The following is an 18285-nucleotide window of genomic DNA, read 5'->3' on the forward strand; positions in this document are numbered from 1 at the left end:
TGTATATACATGTATATAATTAGTTTTAATATTTTTCACAAATATTTGTAGTAGTTATAATATTATCTACAGTATTTATAGTATATTACTATACAAATTTAAGTTTTCTACATCTTTTTTATGGTTTTTTTTCGAATTTTCGAAAGATAATATATGATAAAATATATATATATTATTTTTTATAGAATTAACTATATTCATTTATAAATACATATACACACTCTTACTTTGTATGTAACTTTGTAATTTATTAAGAAATTTTAATGTAAAATTATAAAATGTTAAAAAAAAGATTATAAATGTGCATTACTGTATAATAATACGCATTGCTTTCAATTTCGTACTTAAAAAATACGAAAGATAGAGATATTTTCTGCAAATCTTTTTAAAAATTTCTGTAAATAAAATTTTTTATTATTATTGTTAATATTATTTATCATAACAATATAACAATTATAAACTGTCTATTACCAAAGTGTGCATTAAAAAGTGATTATTCTTTTGGAGATGGAATGCTAAAACTAATATCACTCAATAAGCAAGATGGTGTTTGTTCCAAATCCTTTAGTAATTCTTCCTGTATTTCTTCTTGAATATCTTTCTCTTTTTCTTTGTCAACTTTTTCTTCTTCAATAGGTTCAATAAGTCCTAAACTTCCTAATGTATATTTGCAATCAATATCGTCAGTCTACAATATACATGTACATTTAATTACATACGTTTAATTTAAAGAATTAATTTTTTTACTTATAATTCCTTATTAACTAGGTTTAATATGAAGACATTGCACCTCGGATGCCGTGTAATCTACAGCTCTAGTAATGGTTTCAGTTTGCAATATTTCCATTAGAGACTGCAGCATTTCTGGACACATTTTTCCAAGACATTGTTGGTCATAAGTTTCTTTAGCAACCTATTAGATATTTAAGTATAATAAATAATTAAATAACAATAATAATTATTTATAATTACTATAAATGTTGTTTGAAAAAAATTTTATTTGTATTTCATTACGTCTTCCCTTAAATATCTTCTATATGTTTTTTAAGACATTTTATATATATATATATAAATGCGCATAAAAATATGAAAGTATTTTTGAAAAAAACAATATGTTATTGATCAAAAAGAAATAGATTTAAATATTAAAAGTGAAAGTGAAACTAACTGAACGAAGGGCATAAAATCACCTGCAAAGCTTCGGTAAGAAAAGTGCTAACATTGTTTAAAATAGACTTTAATGTTTCTAATTCTTTTCCTTTCTTTTGAATTAGTTCTATTAATCGTTTATTTTCATTTCTAGTCATCAAGATATTTTCTTCGTATTGCTTCATTTTTTTATCTAACAGTTCGTCTTTTCGTTTAATAATATCTTCCAAAATTCTTTGCAATTGTTTGAGACGATTATTGTTTCTTTGTGCTTGTCCATAATACAATATCAATGATTCATATTCCTGTGAAATTATATTTATATCTTTTGTGACTTTTATCTTATGGTAACAACTACACAAAGTTGTATTAGTTAAATTACGTAACTTGATGAATTGATTGATTTACAATAATAATAATAATAATAATAATCTTACTTCAACAACTTGATGAATGGTATTCCTCTGTTTCAATGTCTTATCCAACATTATCTTCGTCTCGGTTTCGAACAATTCGCATTTCAGCCTCAACGTTTGTTCCGTTTTCTTGCGTTCGATGTTGATGGCATCGAGTTCCTTGTTGGTCTTCAGCAATTTATCAAGATCGCGGTTCAACGCCACGTTTTCATGAATCGCACGATTCATGACTTCCGTTATCCGCAATGTGACCGCTTTCAGAAGTCTTTCCGATAAAATTTGCAAATGTTCCTTCATCTCTTTCTGCATCCTGCACACAATCATCGCGATTGCATAGAGTTATCGCAATCTCGGGCTCGTAAATTTTTCTCTATCCTAGATTTAACGATCTAAACTCGCTATATTTCATAAACAAGGTCAAATGGAATCATTTTATTATCTTTGGCCATTGAACTAGAAATCTGAAATACATATTATTGTCCACATATGTATGTTACAGGATGTCCAAAATCATCCTAAATCCAAAAATAAACAGTATTTGGACTTTTCACAAAGTATTCTGTGAAATTGTATTTAGAATTAGTCATTAAATTCAGTTATTTTTATAATAAGCATGTTCTGAAATTTAAAAAACTCATCATTTATTAATTTATTGCAAAATTATCTGCAATTAAATATAATAGATGTTTGAATGCGAATAAAACTAGATTTCTATATAAAAAGTGTGTTAATTTCCTCCATTATTTTTAATCAATATATGTATATTGATTTTTTAAACTACGTGCGCTATTTTTTACAAATATAATTGAATCTTTTAACAAAACATACATCGATTTCCCAACTATTATGGATTTCTCAGCTTCGTAAAGCTCCTCTTTATGTCGCATTTCCTGCTCAGACATTTTCTGTTCTTGTTTCTCAAATTTTTGCAATAAATCAAGTCGGGCTAATCGCCAATCTTCCAATGCATTTAACTTACCAGCTAATCGAAAGAAAAAAATTACATTAGATAATGAAATTTACTTCTCTTCAAGAAAATTATACATTTTATACAAAAACAACATTTAAATTAGAAAATCGACATATATATATATATTTATATTTATATTAATGTCGTTAGTAATTAAACTAATTATAGCTACACAACTAATCTTAATTTTTAACGTTTATACTTCACCAACTAATTTAACTTCAGCGCTCAAATTGTTCTCCATCATGTGATATTCATTCTCCATCGCTTCTTCCTTCTTCTTATAAGCAGCTAATTCATTTTTCCGTAATTCTTCCAAAGCGGTGAGTCTCTTAGAAAGCTCCTTCGATTCCTCAATCTTTTCGTCCAAACTTCTTTTCAAATGCGCAATTACATCTGACCGATCTTCTTCCAATTGCCGGAACTTCTCTTTCGTGAGTTCCGCTTGCTCCTCCAGTTCTTCATTTCGACTTCTCAATCTATTTTATTCATGTCAATTCATCTTTCATTGAGCCAGAAATTTCCTTTGAATTTACATTAGATTTGCATTTTCATTTTGTGTTTTTTTTTTTAATTTACTTTTCTATTTTCAAATTCAATATGTACATTTAAGATTTTTATTATTTCTATTAACGTAGAAACTTTGAATGAGAAATTATGATGATTTATAATATGTGTTATTAAAAGTTATAAAATATATTCACAAATTTTGATCTGAAGTACTTTAAATCAGTCGATATATTTTATAATAATACAATGTCAAATAATAAATGAATAATAAAGTCAAATTTTGATCAATCAAAAATTACTATAACTACTATATATATATATACACATATATATACTATGACTACTATATATATATATATATATATACACATATTTTATAAATTTATATATTTATATACCGTGCCAACTGTCTGTTGTTATCCAAGATCTCTTGTTCGTAAGAGAGAGTCTCCCTTTCATCAATACATTTCTTTTTCACTTTCTTTTTTTTACTTTTGCCTTTCTTCTTTCTAGCCCGTTGCATTTTTATCAATCAGCTGTTAATTATGACTTTACGAACTTTTTTGTATCCTTGCACGTCACATTAAGGAACAGTACGCAAAGGTATTTCTTGTTAGATCGATAATTCTATAGTTTCATGATAACGGAAGGCTTTGACAATTTATTTTGTAATGAAACATTTTCTCCAATTTTACAAGTTTTTTTCATTTTTTTTTCTAAATATTTTAAATTGTAAGTGAATTATGTAAAATTTCGAAGTTACTTTTTGCAAAATATAAATAGTTAAATACAGTATCATTTTTTGAATAATGGAATGATTCTTTTGGAAAAATAATCTTTTATTATAAAGTTTTATCATTAAATTCAAACGGTAGTTAAAATACCTAATAATATTTTTTTATTTTATGTACATTTTTGTCTGTATCTCTTGATCAATAGTATTGACGTATATTATATACATTATTGACATACATTTAAGAATTGTAATAAAATTTTATTAATATATAATAATAATAATACATTTGTTAACATTGTAATTGATGAAGAAATGTTTATTTTATACATGAAACACGTTCATAATTCGATTCACTTTAGAACAGAATATAGTTTATGGAGATGTAAAGCAAAATGAAATATTCTATATAAATTTTTCCTTATTTCATTGGATTTTATTAGAAAACATATTTTTCATATTATTAATTTTATTAAACAAACAGAACAGAGTATTGTTACACTAATATTTTATAAATTTTCATAAAAATATATGTATTTCCTATAAACTTACCTGTTATGTATAAATGCAAATATCATATTCTAAATTTTATGCTCTATTTATAAGCATTTACACCTACTTCCATAATTCTGTGTTATCATCTCTATTTTTTCTTTTTAAATATACATATACATATCAAGAAATATCAAACTAAAATTACGAAATATCAAAATATGTATTCTAAAACAAATTAGCGAATTATAGCAAATTATAAATAGTTTGTAATAAAAATTAAAAAAGTCCATACGGACTAAACAAATAGCGAATATTTAAAATTTTAAGATTTTTTTCAAAGTCTGAATTTGTTTTGTACATTAGAGCAAAAACTAGCATATAGGTAAAATTAAAGAATTAAAATATTGCTCAACTATTACCAAATTTGGCAATTTAAAAATATAACAAAATAAAGTATAGATCAATCATATAATATAAACATTGTACACATTCACAAATAACCAAAATCTTAAAATACAAATTGTTTACAGTTCCATTAATATTTCAAATAATCTTAACATAAACAAGGTGGCTCAATAAAAACAACGTATCAATATGCACATGTGTGCATGTATTTATGAACCATCAGTAACAAACTTCACTTCATCTAAAGGAAAAAGAGAAACAGATTCAAAAAAGAAAGATAGTTAATTAGTTAATTCTAGGTGGAGGTGGTGGTTGTGGCCTGCGGAAATAAATAATTAAACTGAGCATGCCAGTGAGCAATCCTATGAGATACAAGTCCCAATTCTGACCCAAAAGCTGGTCCCATTTATTTAAATGGTCAGCAAGACTAAACTCTTGCAGATAATCCAGTCCAAAGAGAAACGAAAGTTTAATGAGAGCCAAAGCTACAGGAATTCTTGCATCCGGACTAGCTTCCGCCGCTAGGTCATAGCATCGTTTGGCTAGATGTCGATCTTTTGCAAGACCCAATCCACGTTCATGCATGTATCCCAAGTTAAACATTGCTTGAGCATTATGCTGTTGTTCAGAAGCTGATCTATAATGACTAGCTGCAGCTTCGTAGTCAACTTTTGTCCCTCGGCCATAATAATGAGCATCTCCTAATTTGACCTGTTACAATAAATTTTTAGTATCTTCTGTTAATATTACCAAATTTACCAAACTTATACCAAATTTATAAATATATTATTGCATATAAAATTCTCTAATGTTCACTATATTACGATCATTTATAAAAATTATTAAGTAATAATTACCTGAGCAGCAGAATATCCTTGAGCAGCTGCTCTAGCCCATAACGCAAGAGCCCTAACCAATCCTTCTTCTTCTGATAATATTGTGGTCTCTCCTTTATCCAATATAAATGCGGCATTACTCTGCGCTACTTCATAACCCATTTCTGCAAGGAGAGCATAATTGACGAAAGCTTCGTTTATTCTACCTTCTCTGTAATCTGTGTGAGCAACCATTAATTGGTCGCTCCATTTGCCTCTTTCGGCAACATTTTTTAGAAGTTCAACAGCAGCTGGACAACTACGCATCATGCCTGTACCAGTAGCATGCATTTGTGCCAAGTTATAGAATGCCAAAACATGACCAGATTGGCTAGCTAAACTGAAATACTTGTTGGCTAATTTATAATCACGTCTTACTCCTGTGCCACCTGTTAGATAATTGTGTTATTAGGGTAATTAAATTTATTACATACCAATAATTGTATAAAATTATACACAAGGAAATATCTTACTAAAATACATATTGCCAAGTTGAAGTTGTCCATCGACCCATCCTTGCTCTGCAGCTTCACTAAAATACTGAAGAGCTTTTGCAGTATCTCTTTCAACTCCTCTTCCATAAAGATACATGAGACCTAAACCACTTTGTCCGACAGGATTTCCAAGTTCAGCAGCTTTTTTGAAGTACTTGTATGCCGTTTCATTATCCTGTTTTACTATATCACTTCCTTCTAAATAAATCTATAAAGAGAAAATATGTTCTTAAATGCAATTCAATTAAGTAACAGCGCTCTACAATTTCCGAAAAAAGTGTGCTTTTCACATAATTGAGAAGGTCAAATCAGTGAAAATGTATTTCCTTCATTTAATAAGTAATTTATATAAAAATTTAATATTATTACTTTTCCTAGGAAAGCCATAGCAAGCGGATTCCCAGCATCAGCGGCATGTTGAAAATATTGTAATGCCCTTTCATGATCCAGTGGTACACCTCTTCCACCCTGATAATGTAACTGTCCTAATCCCACTTGAGCTTGTATATCTCCTTTTTTTGCTAACAATTGGTAATATTCTATTAAATCTTGATCAAAAATTCCTGAACTGTATGCTGGATTTTCCTGTTCATCTAGAAGTCTGACTCTCTGAACGACTGGCCCTCCACTAAGAGATACTTCTTCTGCAACTTTATTGGCTACTTTACGATAAAAATCTAAAGCTCTTTCGCATGAAGCTGGAGTTGTAACTCCAGCCCAATGACGATAGCCTAAAGCCATTTGTGCACGAGTATCATCACCAAGCGCTGCTGCTGTGTAATGAAGCAATGCCTTTGCTTGCGAAGCATGTACTCCACCTAATCCAGTTGCATATAAAAAACCCATACCCTGAAAATAATTTATCCATAGGTCTCGTTTTCACCCTGTTTTTTATACATGCAAAAACTTACCATATGAGCAGAAGGTAAACCAGTTTCAGCAAGTTCTTTAAATATCTCATAAGCTGCTGGAATATCTTGACCGGAAGAAGCTGAACCAAACTGTGTACCCAGTAACTGAGCCCATGCTAACATGGACCAAGCTTCTCTATGCCCCAGAATTGCTGCAGAGGTTAATAATTTATAAGCTTCTTCTTTATTTGAGCGTGTTGCATTTAAGAGACTCTGTGCCTTTTTAAATATTAGCTCAGCTGAAAATGTTTAAACATTTATTTTAATTAAATAGCAAACTACATTTTTGTTTAGTACAAATTATAAAATTTATATTATAAAGATTTAACATTTTAATTGGATTTACCTTCCTGTTGTTCTGGAGTAAGAGGTTCCTGAGTCTCTTCACTAAGAGGTTCAAATTGTTCTTCTTCATTCCATATTTCATTATCTTCCTCCTCAATTCTTAAATTACTATTTGGTAAATCTATATTCTTAGTTTGAGCTATCATTGTTTTCATCCAAACATTTCTCATTACAGGACTTTCATCTTTTGTTTTTGGATCATTTTCAGTTTCCTCTTTTCTCTTTGTAATTTTATCATCAAGATACGACGGTTCAGAAGCTGGTACTATTTTCAAAATTGTATCATGCAAAGCCTTTAATTCTTGCAGATGTTCAAATGCATTCTCCTCTAAACTAACATCTTCTTCTGCTTCTTCCTCAGATGTATCTGATCGTTTTTTAGAAACAACTGATTCTGAGGCAGCTGACATAATCAGCAAGAGTAAAATCAACTCTTTTCTTAGCTTCATTTTTCCAAATATTGTAATTGTACTTCTGTTAATCAGCTGACCTTGATATAAATACAAGATTTATATTATACTTTTCACAAAATAATAACATTTAAAAAAAACCATACTATATAACATAATAATTTTCCTTATGTCAAAGAAATTTTTGAACAAAAATTGAATAATATAAGAACACATCATTTTTATAAATTTCACTTTTTATTATACTTATACTGTTGTACTTTTAATTATTTTTCTTTATATTTTTAATTAATTTAAAATATAGAATAATACACTACAAATATAGTCAACATTATATTTCATAAAATCTTTATCAGATTAAATATATGTAACAATAGATAAAGTTTAAGCTTTGATTGAATGAATGTTGATCAGTTATATATTACTTTTTCTTTTTTACATTTATCACATTATAATAATTAGATATAATAATAAAATAATACTTAGAATATTTTATTGTAATAACTTATAATTCAAATTATTATACATATTGGATACTTTATGTAAATAATATTGATTTAAAATTTTTTACAAGCATTTGCTTCTTGAAAAATGAAATAGAAAATATTAAAATATTTGAAATGCATAGCAGAAGTAAGTAACTGATACATTTGTTTAATTTTAATTTCATTACTTTAATGTTTCTAAATCATATGGTACAAACGTATGTGTGACAATTTAAATTTAGTGGGAGAAAATACGCAAAATGAAAATATTGATATTGATACACAGATACCATCTATAAATCTTGTGTACTATTTTATAAATTAAAATTTTTATTTTATGGATATACTGTTACAATAGAAGCACTCAACTTTCAAACTGCGTTTGACACATCAACATTTTCTGTATACAATAATTACAAAAAGGTTACATTGTTTTCTTCTATAACCTAAATTTCCACGAGCACTACGTACAGAAAAAGAAAACAAAAAGGGAAATTATATCCAGATAATTATAGTTAGATTCTTACTTTTAGTTTGAACAGCTTAGTGAAGACATTCTTGAGTTCATTTTAGAATATTTCCTTGGTAAATTTGACTTTTCGTGGGGCGAAAGACAAAATTACGTCATTGAGACACGTCAACGCACATCTCGGTTATCACGCAAACGATCGAATATTTACAATCATTTTCAAAGATATTATTTTTCCATACTAAAAATAGTGTTCTCGAATATTTTATTAACACTGATCTTTCGAAATGTATTATGCACTTAAAAATCGATGGATCAGCTGTTCCACCACTACTTTATAATGTTTTGTGCATTATATTGTTTTGTTAAATAACTGAAGTTAGCTTCGAACTGTACAAATATCAGTTACATTTTCTCAAAACTGAAAAGACAAAAGATTAGAGAAGAAAAATTCGCACCTTTTGAAATAATATACAACGAACCGTTTATTTATGTGTATAAATTTGCACGAAAACATTGGTAACATAACCTACAAACGAACGAAACAATCGTCTCGACGTTGAAATTTCGCTTATGAAAAAAAACATGCAGATTGACAAACTACATTTATAAGAAAAAAATGTACAATTTATTGAATAAATTATTATTAATAATCATTATTTTACATTAATAAACACCCATTATACACTTTTATTTTCTTATTGTATATGTTACGTATGTGTTGTAACATGAGCAATCATCAGGAGAACTTTATAATATTCTATATTTTAGACAATATCTTCGTAATGGTACCAATTAAACAATGTGTAATCGCAAAATTTAACGCAACCTACTGAATTTTATGACGTTTTACTGTGAATTGCAAAAGTTTCATATACATTAACAATAGATACAAGTTAACGCTCATCATAATTTTCCACTCTATACCAATCATTTTTGTATACTTAAAAGTATCTTCTTTTTTAAGTACGTAATTTTTGTCTTACGAAAAAAAATGGTGGATTTACACGGGAAAGATAAAGGAAATATTTCATTGCCAAAAAAATTACAATCGTACGATGACGAAGACGAGAAAAACTTGCCGACGATTATTAATACGCAACGAACTTTTTATAGCATTAAAATTGCAGACATTGAGAACAGAATAAACAGGTTAAAAACGATTTTGTAAATGTATTTTATTATCATGTAGTACGATACAAAGATAAAAATTTGAAATTTGTTAAAAAAGAGATTAGAAACCGGCCTCGAAATTAATATCTAGGTTAGATGAAAGAAACGATGAATTGCTGGACGAAATTGAAACAACAAATGAACGATCAGCTGCGGCGGATGCAGAAACCGCCGAAGAGATCGCCAATTTGAACAAATCACTTTCAGCTCAAAATAATTCGATAAAAAGCTTGAAGGAAAATATCGGCGTCGTAGAGAACGATCGAACCGAGAACAGAAAATTGCATGAAAAAAAGATAGAATTGTTTGTTCAACAGTACAAGAAAACGAAAGTTGAATTAATTTCTCGTATCAAAGTTTTGAGTAATTTTAAAAATTTCTTATTTCTTTTAATTTTGTTTTCAATACATTCTTCCACAAGTCAAGACAAAATCGTTTTCATAGATGCAAGAATTAACGTTCTGGAAGATTTTAAAAAAATACAACACGCATTGGAAGAAAAGCTTGAAGCGAACCAGGTACAGATGATAGAAAACGAAAGAAAGATAAAAGAAGCTATGAAAATTATCAATCGGAAGAAGGAATTCGATAAAGAAATGTATTGATATTGTATTCGTTATTGGTTTTAAAAATGAAGAGAAATTGAAAAATAATTTATTAGATTTGTTTTAATTCAGGCTCAAGAATGAAATGTACGATTGTCTTCTCGATTTGGCAACACAATTTCAGAGAGAAGTTAATAAATATATAAATTTACCGAATCAAAGATTAATGAGGGAAAACATCATGTTAAAAAATGAATTATTACAAATTTCTACAAGAATTTCGTCGATTATGGACGTTAATATCATTCTTAAGTAATATTTTAAAGAGAGAGAGAGAGAGAGAGAGAAAAAGCAATTTCATTTTTCTTTATATTAAAATAATTTGAAATATGTTTTTCTTTCTTGTTATATATACGATAAGTTTAATAAGATTATGTTTATTCTTATTTATTCCTATGTAGAAACGCAGTAATTGATCACAAGAAGAAAATGAATGTACAAACTGAACTTATGAAAGGAAATATAGTAACTGCAAAAGTACAAAACGAGATGTTAAAACGTTTGAGAAAGAAATTCTACAATACGAAAGGGTACTTTTCGTTTATTAACGTCCCCGATCCTGCAGTAGAACAGAAATATTTAATGTTAATAGAAAAAGCCCGTCAAGAAGAAAACGATATCAATTTTCAGCTTTCATCATTAAAAACTTTGCTTCATAAAGAAAGAACAAAGATTAGTGTTACAAAATATATTTTGAAAAAATTGGAATGCAAAATAAAAGCGCTTTTAAAAACGATTTATGATTTGAAATATAATGCAATATGTTTACTAAAGGTACGACAACATGAGAATATTTATATCTCCTTGGATATTGAAAGATGGATATTTTTTACAATGCAAATTTTAAATTTGTAAGATATTTTGTTGAATTAAGCTTAATTATTTTAATATACATTCTTATTAGTAAAGAAAACTTATATTGCAAAAATGGACAATTGGAAGATATGAATACTTCTATGTGCTAAAATATCTTTACGCATTAATTTTAGCTTTTAATTATATAAATAATATTAAAAACTTTAATATTAGTTTCAATCACGCAAAACACTATAACACTGAATAACTTGTAGCATCCTCCCAGTCGTAAGGATCTAGTAACATTAAGTTGTATTGAATTATTTTTGTTCCTGAGAGACTTAATTATCAAAGGACAATCAAAATTTCGAAGCCATATCATCACCAAGTCGTAAGTAATAATAATAATACGGTAATAAGTACAATAAAAACAAGTAAATCTTTGTGGAAGACCTTATATTTCTTATTCTTTAAATAAAATTATTTTTTACATACTTATTAAAGTTTTTAGTTAAGAAAATTATTAAATTGATATATATATATAAATTCAGGTTTGAAACTATACCACGAGAATTAGAATCTGTCTCAAATATAAAAGAAATCGCTGAAGATCTTGATTTTGAGATGACAGTGGACTTTATAGAAAAAGAATTGAGTAAAGAAACTTTAGATAAAGTAAATAAGTGATTTTAGTAAATAATTTATATAAGTATATTTTAAATTTTAATTATTTGAATTTATTTTTTAGATGAAACATATTGAAGATTTGGAGAAACAAATGAAGATATCTATTAAAAGTAGTGAGAAGTCTCAAGAATTATTGATTGAAGATACCTTCAAACATACTGTCGATTTTCAAATAAAAAACCAACATGAATTACCTACAGATTATGAATTTGCAGAGGAATCATTATCTGATGAAAAATCTACAGAAGAATCTACTAAGTAAAATTGTTTCAAAATCTACATTTGATTGATTTATTCAATCATTTTCTGAAAATATTGCACATAAAATTATTCTCAAATTAAAAATAATCATAAATTATTTGATTGATTTTTATATATTTAGTAAAAATGATATATCGTCAATTTTAATTATCTGTAGCTGGAAAAAATATATTTTTATCCACAATAAAAAGTGTAAAAAATTTTTTCTACTTATTAACATACATATATTTATTACTTAACTTTTAGTTATGTATGTACATAATTTCATAAAAATTATACTTGCATGTTAAATTATTTCATATCAATTTTGGTCATATCAATCTTGTGATCTGGTTTTATAAAACGTTTCACTCTAGCTTTATCTTGTTTCCTGTAATAATAATAGGTATATCATCATAAGTATAACATAATTAATATTCAAGAAAATTAAATTTACAAAGCTATCAATAAATTTAGCAAACAGTAATCTTTCAGTAAAGTTATAAAAAAACATACTACTTGTTTTACAGTTTTATAAGAAAATATTTTATACTTACAATCTAATATTAGCAGGAGCAACAATATTTCTTTTTTGAAGAGACTTAAATCTGTCTTTCAACAGATTATTAGTTGGTTCAGTATTTCGTAGATTTCCAGTTAATTCAGTAGATAATTTAAAATCAGGTTCTAAAGGCTCAAATTTAACTTTACTAAGTGTTTTGGTACCCAGTGCTTTAAGTGTTTTCTTCTTTAATCTCTTTTGTCTTAATATTTTATGTTTCTTTTCTTTAGTAGCCAACTGTCTGTCTAATAATTTTAATTTATATATATCTGAAATTTTCTTCTTTTCTATTTTTTCTTGTTGCCTTTTATATGCCAAATTCTTTTGTTCTTTTTGTTTGCGTCTCTGTACACGCGTTTTCTTTTGATTTTTAACAGGGGAATTTACAGATTTTACTGTTGGATCATCATCTTCATCTTCATCAGGCTCTTGATCATTTTCTGGTTTCAGACCTTCTGACATTTCTTTGATCAAATTATTCTCTTTTTCTTCAGGTGAAACCTGCAATAAAATTCTAATGTAAATCTACTTTTGATATATAAAAATTATTATTATTATTATAAACTAACAAAAAACTCAGTTTACACATCAAATTGTACACAAAAGGAACAAAAAAAAAATTAATTAATATACAATGACGCAAAGAGATCTAGAGGCATATAATTGAATGTTATTTATAAAATAGTAACATTTATGTTTACTTGTGATGATATTAATTGAATTATACTATTAAGTACAGTTTAGATTACAAATTTTTAAATAAAGATACCTTTTTGAACATCTTTGTAGTAACTCTATTAAGATGTTCTTCTTCTTTTATAAATTCCATTTCCTTTTGAACCACTTCACATAATAAATGTTGATGATCTTCAAACGAAGGATTGTAAGAAATTCCTGGATGTGGTGGTTCAACTGCTGGTATATTGGATGGCCTTTTGCGCAAAGAAGTAGGTATCCTTTTCTTCTTTACTCCAAAATGTGTCAATGTATGTCTGACTGTGTCCAAAGATAACCAATTGGTATCAATGTCTTTTGTCGTTTTTTCTTTCCACAGATCGACATTAAATTCACCTCTTTTCGGTTCATTTAATTTTTTCATTGTTACTTTTATGTTCTTCGAAATTCAGTTTTAAAATTCTTTCAATCTTTTCTTATCATTTACTTTTTCTGTGATTATCAAGAATCATAGACCGTGTATAAGCTGAACTTGTGACATCACAGAGATTGCTTTGATGAAAAGTACTAGCGCTGCGATTTACATTATAGTAAAATGAAAATCTCTAGCGACTTATGTCGTTGACAAAAGATGGAACCAGAACCGATACTATGGTAATATTTGTAATGAACATAACCTTTTTTTTGCAATGTATCAATAACAAGACTAAAGTATATTATATTTAATTCAAATAAGACTTACATCCACGAAAATGGTAAGCATTAAACTTTTCCTGAAATAATTATTAATCATATTTCTGAACTAAATAAAGCTGCTTATTAAGCAATTACTACTAATTATCTTGGTAATTACCATTAATAAGCAATCATCAAGTAATTTTATGAATATTCAAGCATTATGAATATTGAATTTCATGCAAGTAATTTTATAGCAATGATTTTAAAATAAATTATACATATTTTTCTGCAGGATGTACAAAGGCATTCTGTACATACTCTTGTATTTCGATCATTAAAGAGAACACATGACATGTTTTTATTAAATCAAGGTAATTTACCACCTGTGGATCCTAGCTTGTAAGTATGTTTTACACTTTTAATTTAGATAAACAGTGGACAAATGACAAAGTAAAATTTTTCAGGCAAAAAATGAAAAAATTTGTAAAAGCGAAAGATTCTTATGGTCCTGTGTTAGAACGTGTTAAAACTAACAATATAATGAAAGCTCAAAATGACAATGAAAATGCAGATCCTCCTCCACCAGGCGGTATTTATATATACAAAAAAATATTGATTATTTCAGCAATATTTTTTGTTTTTTGCTTTAAAAATGGTGATATATTTTGTAGATGAATCTTTTGGAGGAAATAATACTGGTGCAGTTGTACCTTACAATCCTGTACAAAACAATAATATGGTAGTAACACCACAAGTAAATTCAGGAGGAAGTTCAGTTAACATGTCATTACTCATACCACAAAAAAAGACACCTTCTATGGCAAAACCTAAGTGGCATGCACCATGGAAGTTATACAGAGTTATTAGTGGCCATCTTGGTTGGGTAAGATGTTGTGCTGTTGAACCAGGAAATGAATGGTTTGCAACAGGATCAGCAGACAGAGTAATTAAAGTAAGATTATTGTTTTATTTAATATTTTTATTATTGAATTACACATAATGTAATTGTTCATTTTATATCGTATAGTAATTAATATAGTCTCGAATAACTCTTATTTTATTCATATTATTTTATAATATTGCAAAAAATTTTAGATATGGGATCTTGCAAGTGGTAAATTGAAAGTTTCTTTGACTGGTCACATAAGTAGTGTTCGTGGACTTGCATTTTCTCAAAGACATCCATATCTATTTTCTTGTGGAGAAGATCGCCAAGTAAAGTGCTGGGATCTTGAGTATAATAAGGTTGTAGCATAATCTTAATTATTTATGCTACTATTTTATGTGTTTAATAATTAGTATTCAATGTTTTATAATTTTTACTGTTTTTGCAGGTTATAAGACATTATCATGGTCATTTATCAGCTGTATATTCCATGGCATTACATCCTAGCATTGATGTATTAGTAACTGCAGGTAGAGATTCTACTGCAAGAGTATGGGATATGCGTACCAAAGCAAATGTACATACTCTTGTTGGTCACACCAATACAGTTGCTAGTGTAATTTGTCAAACAGTTGAACCACAGGTATCAAAGTCAAACAATTTATCAAATAATTTGACGTTATACAAAAAGAATATTTAATTTTTTACTTCCTTTCTTAACCAGATTGTCACTGGAAGCCATGACTGTACCATAAGATTATGGGATTTAGCTTTTGGAAAATCTAGAGCTACTTTAACAAATCACAAAAAAAGTATAAGAGCTGTGACTTTTCATCCATCGCTGTATGTATTTTTCTTTATGTTGTTCAAGATGTACAATTTTTTTTATTTAATTTATATTGTTTGTTAGATATATGTTTGCATCAGCATCTCCAGATAACATTAAACAATGGAAATGTCCAGAAGGAAAATTTATTCAGAACTTATCAGGTCATAATGCAATAGTTAATTGTTTAGCTGTTAATGCTGATGGCGTATTAGTTTCTGGAGCAGATAATGGTACTATGCACCTTTGGGACTGGAGAACAGGGTAAATAATATTTCATATGAAGATTGCATTCTTTTTTTCAATTGATTGTGTATAGAACATTGTATATAGTAAATGTATAAATTTTAAGGTATAATTTTCAACGTTTACAAGCACCCGTTCAACCGGGTTCAATGGACAGTGAAGCTGGAGTATTTAGTATTACGTTTGATATGTCTGGCACTCGCATGATTACAACAGAAGCAGATAAAACAATTAAAGTTTATAAAGAAGATGAAACTGCTGTAAGAAAATTTTATTTTTTAAATGTTAATTACGCTAATTAATTAATTTAAAAAAGAGAGATGATTATTTTTTTTATTATTGTTTTCAGACCGAAGAGACACATCCTGTAAATTGGAGACCAGATATAATAAAGCGAAGAAAATATTGAACATTTTTATACGTAATAAATATTATTAATTTTAAATTTCTTCTAAGTTATAATTTATAATAAAAAACAGAACATGGCAAAACACGTTGATATTTTATAATTCTTCATCCAAGTTAAATTCTTCTTCAGGAAAGTCTCCTATCTTCACATGTATTGGTTTTACAAATCCTCCATATTTCGATAAACATTCGAAATATTTTTTCCCATTGACACTATAATAATAAAATACACAAAAAATTGAAAATAGACTACATAATAGTAAAGAACAATACAATATTATAATAGTCTTACGTTCCGTCATTTTTACCAAGTGGTTCGTCATATTTTACTCCGATCCACCAACCTTCTTTAAACTCTGTTTTCCCTACGGACAAACCATAAATAAATGGTTGTGATATAATAAAGCAATGAATTTAAACTGGATTTGGTATACTCACCAACATACATAACTGTAGCTCTTCGTTTTGGTTGATTTGGTACACAAACTTCACAACGATCACCTACTTTGCATAACTGTGCAGCTGCTACTTCTGCTTCTTCTTCTTGCTTCTTTTCTTCTGCTCTTTTCTTCATTTCTTCCTCATTATATTTTCCTAATTTATTTTTTTCCAAAAATGCTTTCACAGTACCTGAAATAGAAACTTATCAATACACTACAAAAATTCTAAACTTAAATTGAGAGCTTGTAAGTCATAGATTTTTTTACATAATTATTTTTTCTAGAAATCTGTACTTTTACTTTATTTGTACTTTTACTTTACCCGTTCTCTTGGCGTATTCTTCTTCAGATATTTCAAATTTCTCAACATTATTTAAATTTTCCTCAGTGCGGGAAAAATTATCTATCACCTAAAATATGTTATTTACACACATAACAGCATTACAATCGAAGGGAATTCTCATATTACGTTACATAAATGTATTTTACATGTATTCGCATTCCATCATCAATAGGATAAGAGCCTAATAAACGTTGACCATCATCTAACTTGCAAATTAATTTGTCATTTTTATCATATACCTCAATTTTCATTGTCATTGGATTACCACCAGTAACAAGTTCCAATTTTCCCTTTAACATAATAAAATAAAAACATGTAATAGCATAGATCAACATCAACTATTATTGTAGACTCTTACTTTAAATTCATCAATTGTTATTCCTTTTTGAAATCGTCGTTCTACGCAATATGAGTTGTGGCTAGAATTACTAGTAATAGATAGATTTACAAAATCCGATGTTATTACGTTATAAGCGCTCATGTTTACAATAAAGAAGAACGTAATTCTTTAGTATGCGATCGAACTTCTGAATTGCTTCAAACTTTATATTTGTAGGTTATGTAAATTGTAACACTGAAGTTAAGATTTCGCAAAATAACTCGTTTGTCGAATAATGATAATTACAAATTCCGATAAAAAACGTAATGCTATTTCTATATTACGAACGTACAAAAATAAAATGAACAAGATATTTATACACGTATGTAGATAAACAAATAGTCTAGTTTGACAGATCGTCAAATTTGCAGTTTCAACGTTTCAACTTAAATTTCAACATTGAAATGGAATTCTTGCTTGATAAATTACAAAATTTTTTTCCTTCACGCGACTAATTTCAAACATAAACATGAATACATAATAATAATGTACAATTTCTTATATCAATTCGATTCTTATAAAGAATATGCGATAATATTCGGATAATGTGATGTTAAAAAATAAGAAATCAAATAAACAAATTGAATTTATCTTTATTGTAAATTAAAAGTTTATTCGGCTGTTACAAAAGAAGAAACTAATGTTACTATTGTTACTTTGCATTAAATATCCTCA

General features: G+C 27.7%; 6 protein-coding genes across 9 annotated transcripts; 2 read left to right on the forward strand and 4 right to left on the reverse strand.

The window, feature by feature from the left end:
* Positions 1 to 355: 355 nt before the first annotated feature.
* Positions 356 to 3649, reverse strand: LOC122536494 (cilia- and flagella-associated protein 157-like). The gene is made up of 8 exons (XM_043668899.1): positions 3444 to 3649; positions 2743 to 3014; positions 2394 to 2547; positions 1587 to 1875; positions 1191 to 1454; positions 791 to 913; positions 472 to 688; positions 356 to 395 (listed from the first exon to the last, which is right to left on the reverse strand). Exons 1-7 carry the CDS (start codon positions 3566 to 3568, stop codon positions 494 to 496), a joined length of 1422 nt encoding a protein of 473 aa, XP_043524834.1. The 5' UTR covers positions 3569 to 3649; the 3' UTR covers positions 356 to 395; positions 472 to 493.
* A 1213-nt stretch (positions 3650 to 4862) lies between these two features.
* On the reverse strand, positions 4863 to 9262 carry LOC122536510 (protein sel-1 homolog 1). 2 transcript variants are annotated; one of them, XM_043668932.1, is made up of 8 exons: positions 9150 to 9253; positions 8726 to 9088; positions 7305 to 7793; positions 6959 to 7197; positions 6417 to 6896; positions 6027 to 6255; positions 5536 to 5942; positions 4863 to 5389 (listed from the first exon to the last, which is right to left on the reverse strand). In XM_043668932.1, the coding sequence occupies exons 3-8, from the start codon at positions 7750 to 7752 to the stop codon at positions 4964 to 4966; spliced, it is 2229 nt and encodes a 742-aa protein (XP_043524867.1). In that variant the 5' UTR covers positions 7753 to 7793; positions 8726 to 9088; positions 9150 to 9253; the 3' UTR covers positions 4863 to 4963. The 2 variants fall into 2 exon arrangements, with proteins under 2 accessions (XP_043524867.1, XP_043524866.1); XM_043668931.1 differs by having other exon boundaries at positions 8726 to 9262.
* Positions 9263 to 9400: 138 nt separating this feature from the next.
* On the forward strand, positions 9401 to 12269 carry LOC122536515 (putative leucine-rich repeat-containing protein DDB_G0290503). The gene is made up of 7 exons (XM_043668939.1): positions 9401 to 9819; positions 9932 to 10438; positions 10518 to 10697; positions 10847 to 11219; positions 11516 to 11631; positions 11792 to 11915; positions 11989 to 12269. The coding sequence occupies exons 1-7, from the start codon at positions 9662 to 9664 to the stop codon at positions 12187 to 12189; spliced, it is 1659 nt and encodes a 552-aa protein (XP_043524874.1). The 5' UTR covers positions 9401 to 9661; the 3' UTR covers positions 12190 to 12269.
* Positions 11351 to 13950, reverse strand: LOC122536513 (ribosome biogenesis protein NOP53-like). Of its 2 annotated transcripts, XM_043668935.1 has the most exons (4): positions 13499 to 13950; positions 12725 to 13230; positions 12472 to 12558; positions 11351 to 11536 (listed from the first exon to the last, which is right to left on the reverse strand). In XM_043668935.1, the coding sequence occupies exons 1-3, from the start codon at positions 13826 to 13828 to the stop codon at positions 12480 to 12482; spliced, it is 915 nt and encodes a 304-aa protein (XP_043524870.1). In that variant the 5' UTR covers positions 13829 to 13950; the 3' UTR covers positions 11351 to 11536; positions 12472 to 12479. The 2 variants fall into 2 exon arrangements, with proteins under 2 accessions (XP_043524870.1, XP_043524869.1); XM_043668934.1 differs by lacking the exon at positions 11351 to 11536 and having other exon boundaries at positions 12379 to 12558.
* Positions 13951 to 14017: 67 nt separating this feature from the next.
* LOC122536512 (pleiotropic regulator 1) lies at positions 14018 to 16533 on the forward strand. The gene is made up of 10 exons (XM_043668933.1): positions 14018 to 14159; positions 14375 to 14481; positions 14547 to 14671; positions 14754 to 15034; positions 15178 to 15327; positions 15417 to 15611; positions 15693 to 15811; positions 15879 to 16058; positions 16147 to 16300; positions 16390 to 16533. The coding sequence occupies exons 1-10, from the start codon at positions 14157 to 14159 to the stop codon at positions 16447 to 16449; spliced, it is 1374 nt and encodes a 457-aa protein (XP_043524868.1). The 5' UTR covers positions 14018 to 14156; the 3' UTR covers positions 16450 to 16533.
* Positions 16452 to 18259, reverse strand: LOC122536514 (tubulin-folding cofactor B). Of its 2 annotated transcripts, none has more exons than XM_043668938.1 (6): positions 18202 to 18259; positions 17378 to 17521; positions 17211 to 17298; positions 16887 to 17078; positions 16741 to 16813; positions 16452 to 16661 (listed from the first exon to the last, which is right to left on the reverse strand). In XM_043668938.1, exons 2-6 carry the CDS (start codon positions 17486 to 17488, stop codon positions 16544 to 16546), a joined length of 582 nt encoding a protein of 193 aa, XP_043524873.1. In that variant the 5' UTR covers positions 17489 to 17521; positions 18202 to 18259; the 3' UTR covers positions 16452 to 16543. The 2 variants fall into 2 exon arrangements, with proteins under 2 accessions (XP_043524873.1, XP_043524871.1); XM_043668936.1 differs by lacking the exon at positions 18202 to 18259 and adding an exon at positions 17590 to 18161.
* Positions 18260 to 18285: the final 26 nt, after the last annotated feature.

The sequence above is a fragment of the Frieseomelitta varia genome, unplaced genomic scaffold (assembly GCF_011392965.1).
Source record: "Frieseomelitta varia isolate USP_RPSP 00005682 unplaced genomic scaffold, Fvar_1.2 scaffold_842, whole genome shotgun sequence".
NCBI classification, from domain to species: Eukaryota; Metazoa; Arthropoda; class Insecta; order Hymenoptera; family Apidae; genus Frieseomelitta; species Frieseomelitta varia.

Excerpts from the sequence above, each read along its gene's own strand:
- LOC122536515 (XM_043668939.1), top strand. The coding sequence starts at position 9,662 with ATGGTGGATTTACACGGGAAAGATAAAGGAAATATTTCATTGCCAAAA. Across the intron at positions 9,820-9,931 it reads ATTGAGAACAGAATAAACAG|GTTAGATGAAAGAAACGATG; the intron begins GTTAAAAACGAT and ends ATTAATATCTAG. Across the intron at positions 11,916-11,988 it reads GTAAAGAAACTTTAGATAAA|ATGAAACATATTGAAGATTT; the intron begins GTAAATAAGTGA and ends TTTATTTTTTAG.
- LOC122536514 (XM_043668936.1), bottom strand. The coding sequence starts at position 17,712 with ATGAGCGCTTATAACGTAATAACATCGGATTTTGTAAATCTATCTATT. Across the intron at positions 16,814-16,886 it reads AGCTACAGTTATGTATGTTG|GGAAAACAGAGTTTAAAGAA; the intron begins GTGAGTATACCA and ends GTTTGTCCGTAG. Across the intron at positions 16,662-16,740 it reads CTTGGTAAAAATGACGGAAC|TGTCAATGGGAAAAAATATT; the intron begins GTAAGACTATTA and ends TTATTATTATAG.
- LOC122536494 (XM_043668899.1), bottom strand. The coding sequence starts at position 3,568 with ATGCAACGGGCTAGAAAGAAGAAAGGCAAAAGTAAAAAAAAGAAAGTG. Across the intron at positions 2,548-2,742 it reads CGCTGAAGTTAAATTAGTTG|CTGGTAAGTTAAATGCATTG; the intron begins GTGAAGTATAAA and ends TCTTTCGATTAG. Across the intron at positions 1,455-1,586 it reads CCATTCATCAAGTTGTTGAA|GAATATGAATCATTGATATT; the intron begins GTAAGATTATTA and ends ATAATTTCACAG.
- LOC122536513 (XM_043668935.1), bottom strand. The coding sequence starts at position 13,828 with ATGAAAAAATTAAATGAACCGAAAAGAGGTGAATTTAATGTCGATCTG. Across the intron at positions 13,231-13,498 it reads CTACAAAGATGTTCAAAAAG|GTTTCACCTGAAGAAAAAGA; the intron begins GTATCTTTATTT and ends ATTTTATTGCAG. Across the intron at positions 12,559-12,724 it reads GCTCCTGCTAATATTAGATT|GAAACAAGATAAAGCTAGAG; the intron begins GTAAGTATAAAA and ends TTATTATTACAG.
- LOC122536510 (XM_043668931.1), bottom strand. The coding sequence starts at position 7,752 with ATGAAGCTAAGAAAAGAGTTGATTTTACTCTTGCTGATTATGTCAGCT. Across the intron at positions 6,897-6,958 it reads GTTTACCTTCTGCTCATATG|GGTATGGGTTTTTTATATGC; the intron begins GTAAGTTTTTGC and ends AATTATTTTCAG. Across the intron at positions 5,390-5,535 it reads AAGGATATTCTGCTGCTCAG|GTCAAATTAGGAGATGCTCA; the intron begins GTAATTATTACT and ends TTATTGTAACAG.
- LOC122536512 (XM_043668933.1), top strand. Across the intron at positions 14,482-14,546 it reads CCACCTGTGGATCCTAGCTT|GCAAAAAATGAAAAAATTTG; the intron begins GTAAGTATGTTT and ends AAAATTTTTCAG. Across the intron at positions 15,035-15,177 it reads CAGCAGACAGAGTAATTAAA|ATATGGGATCTTGCAAGTGG; the intron begins GTAAGATTATTG and ends AAAAAATTTTAG.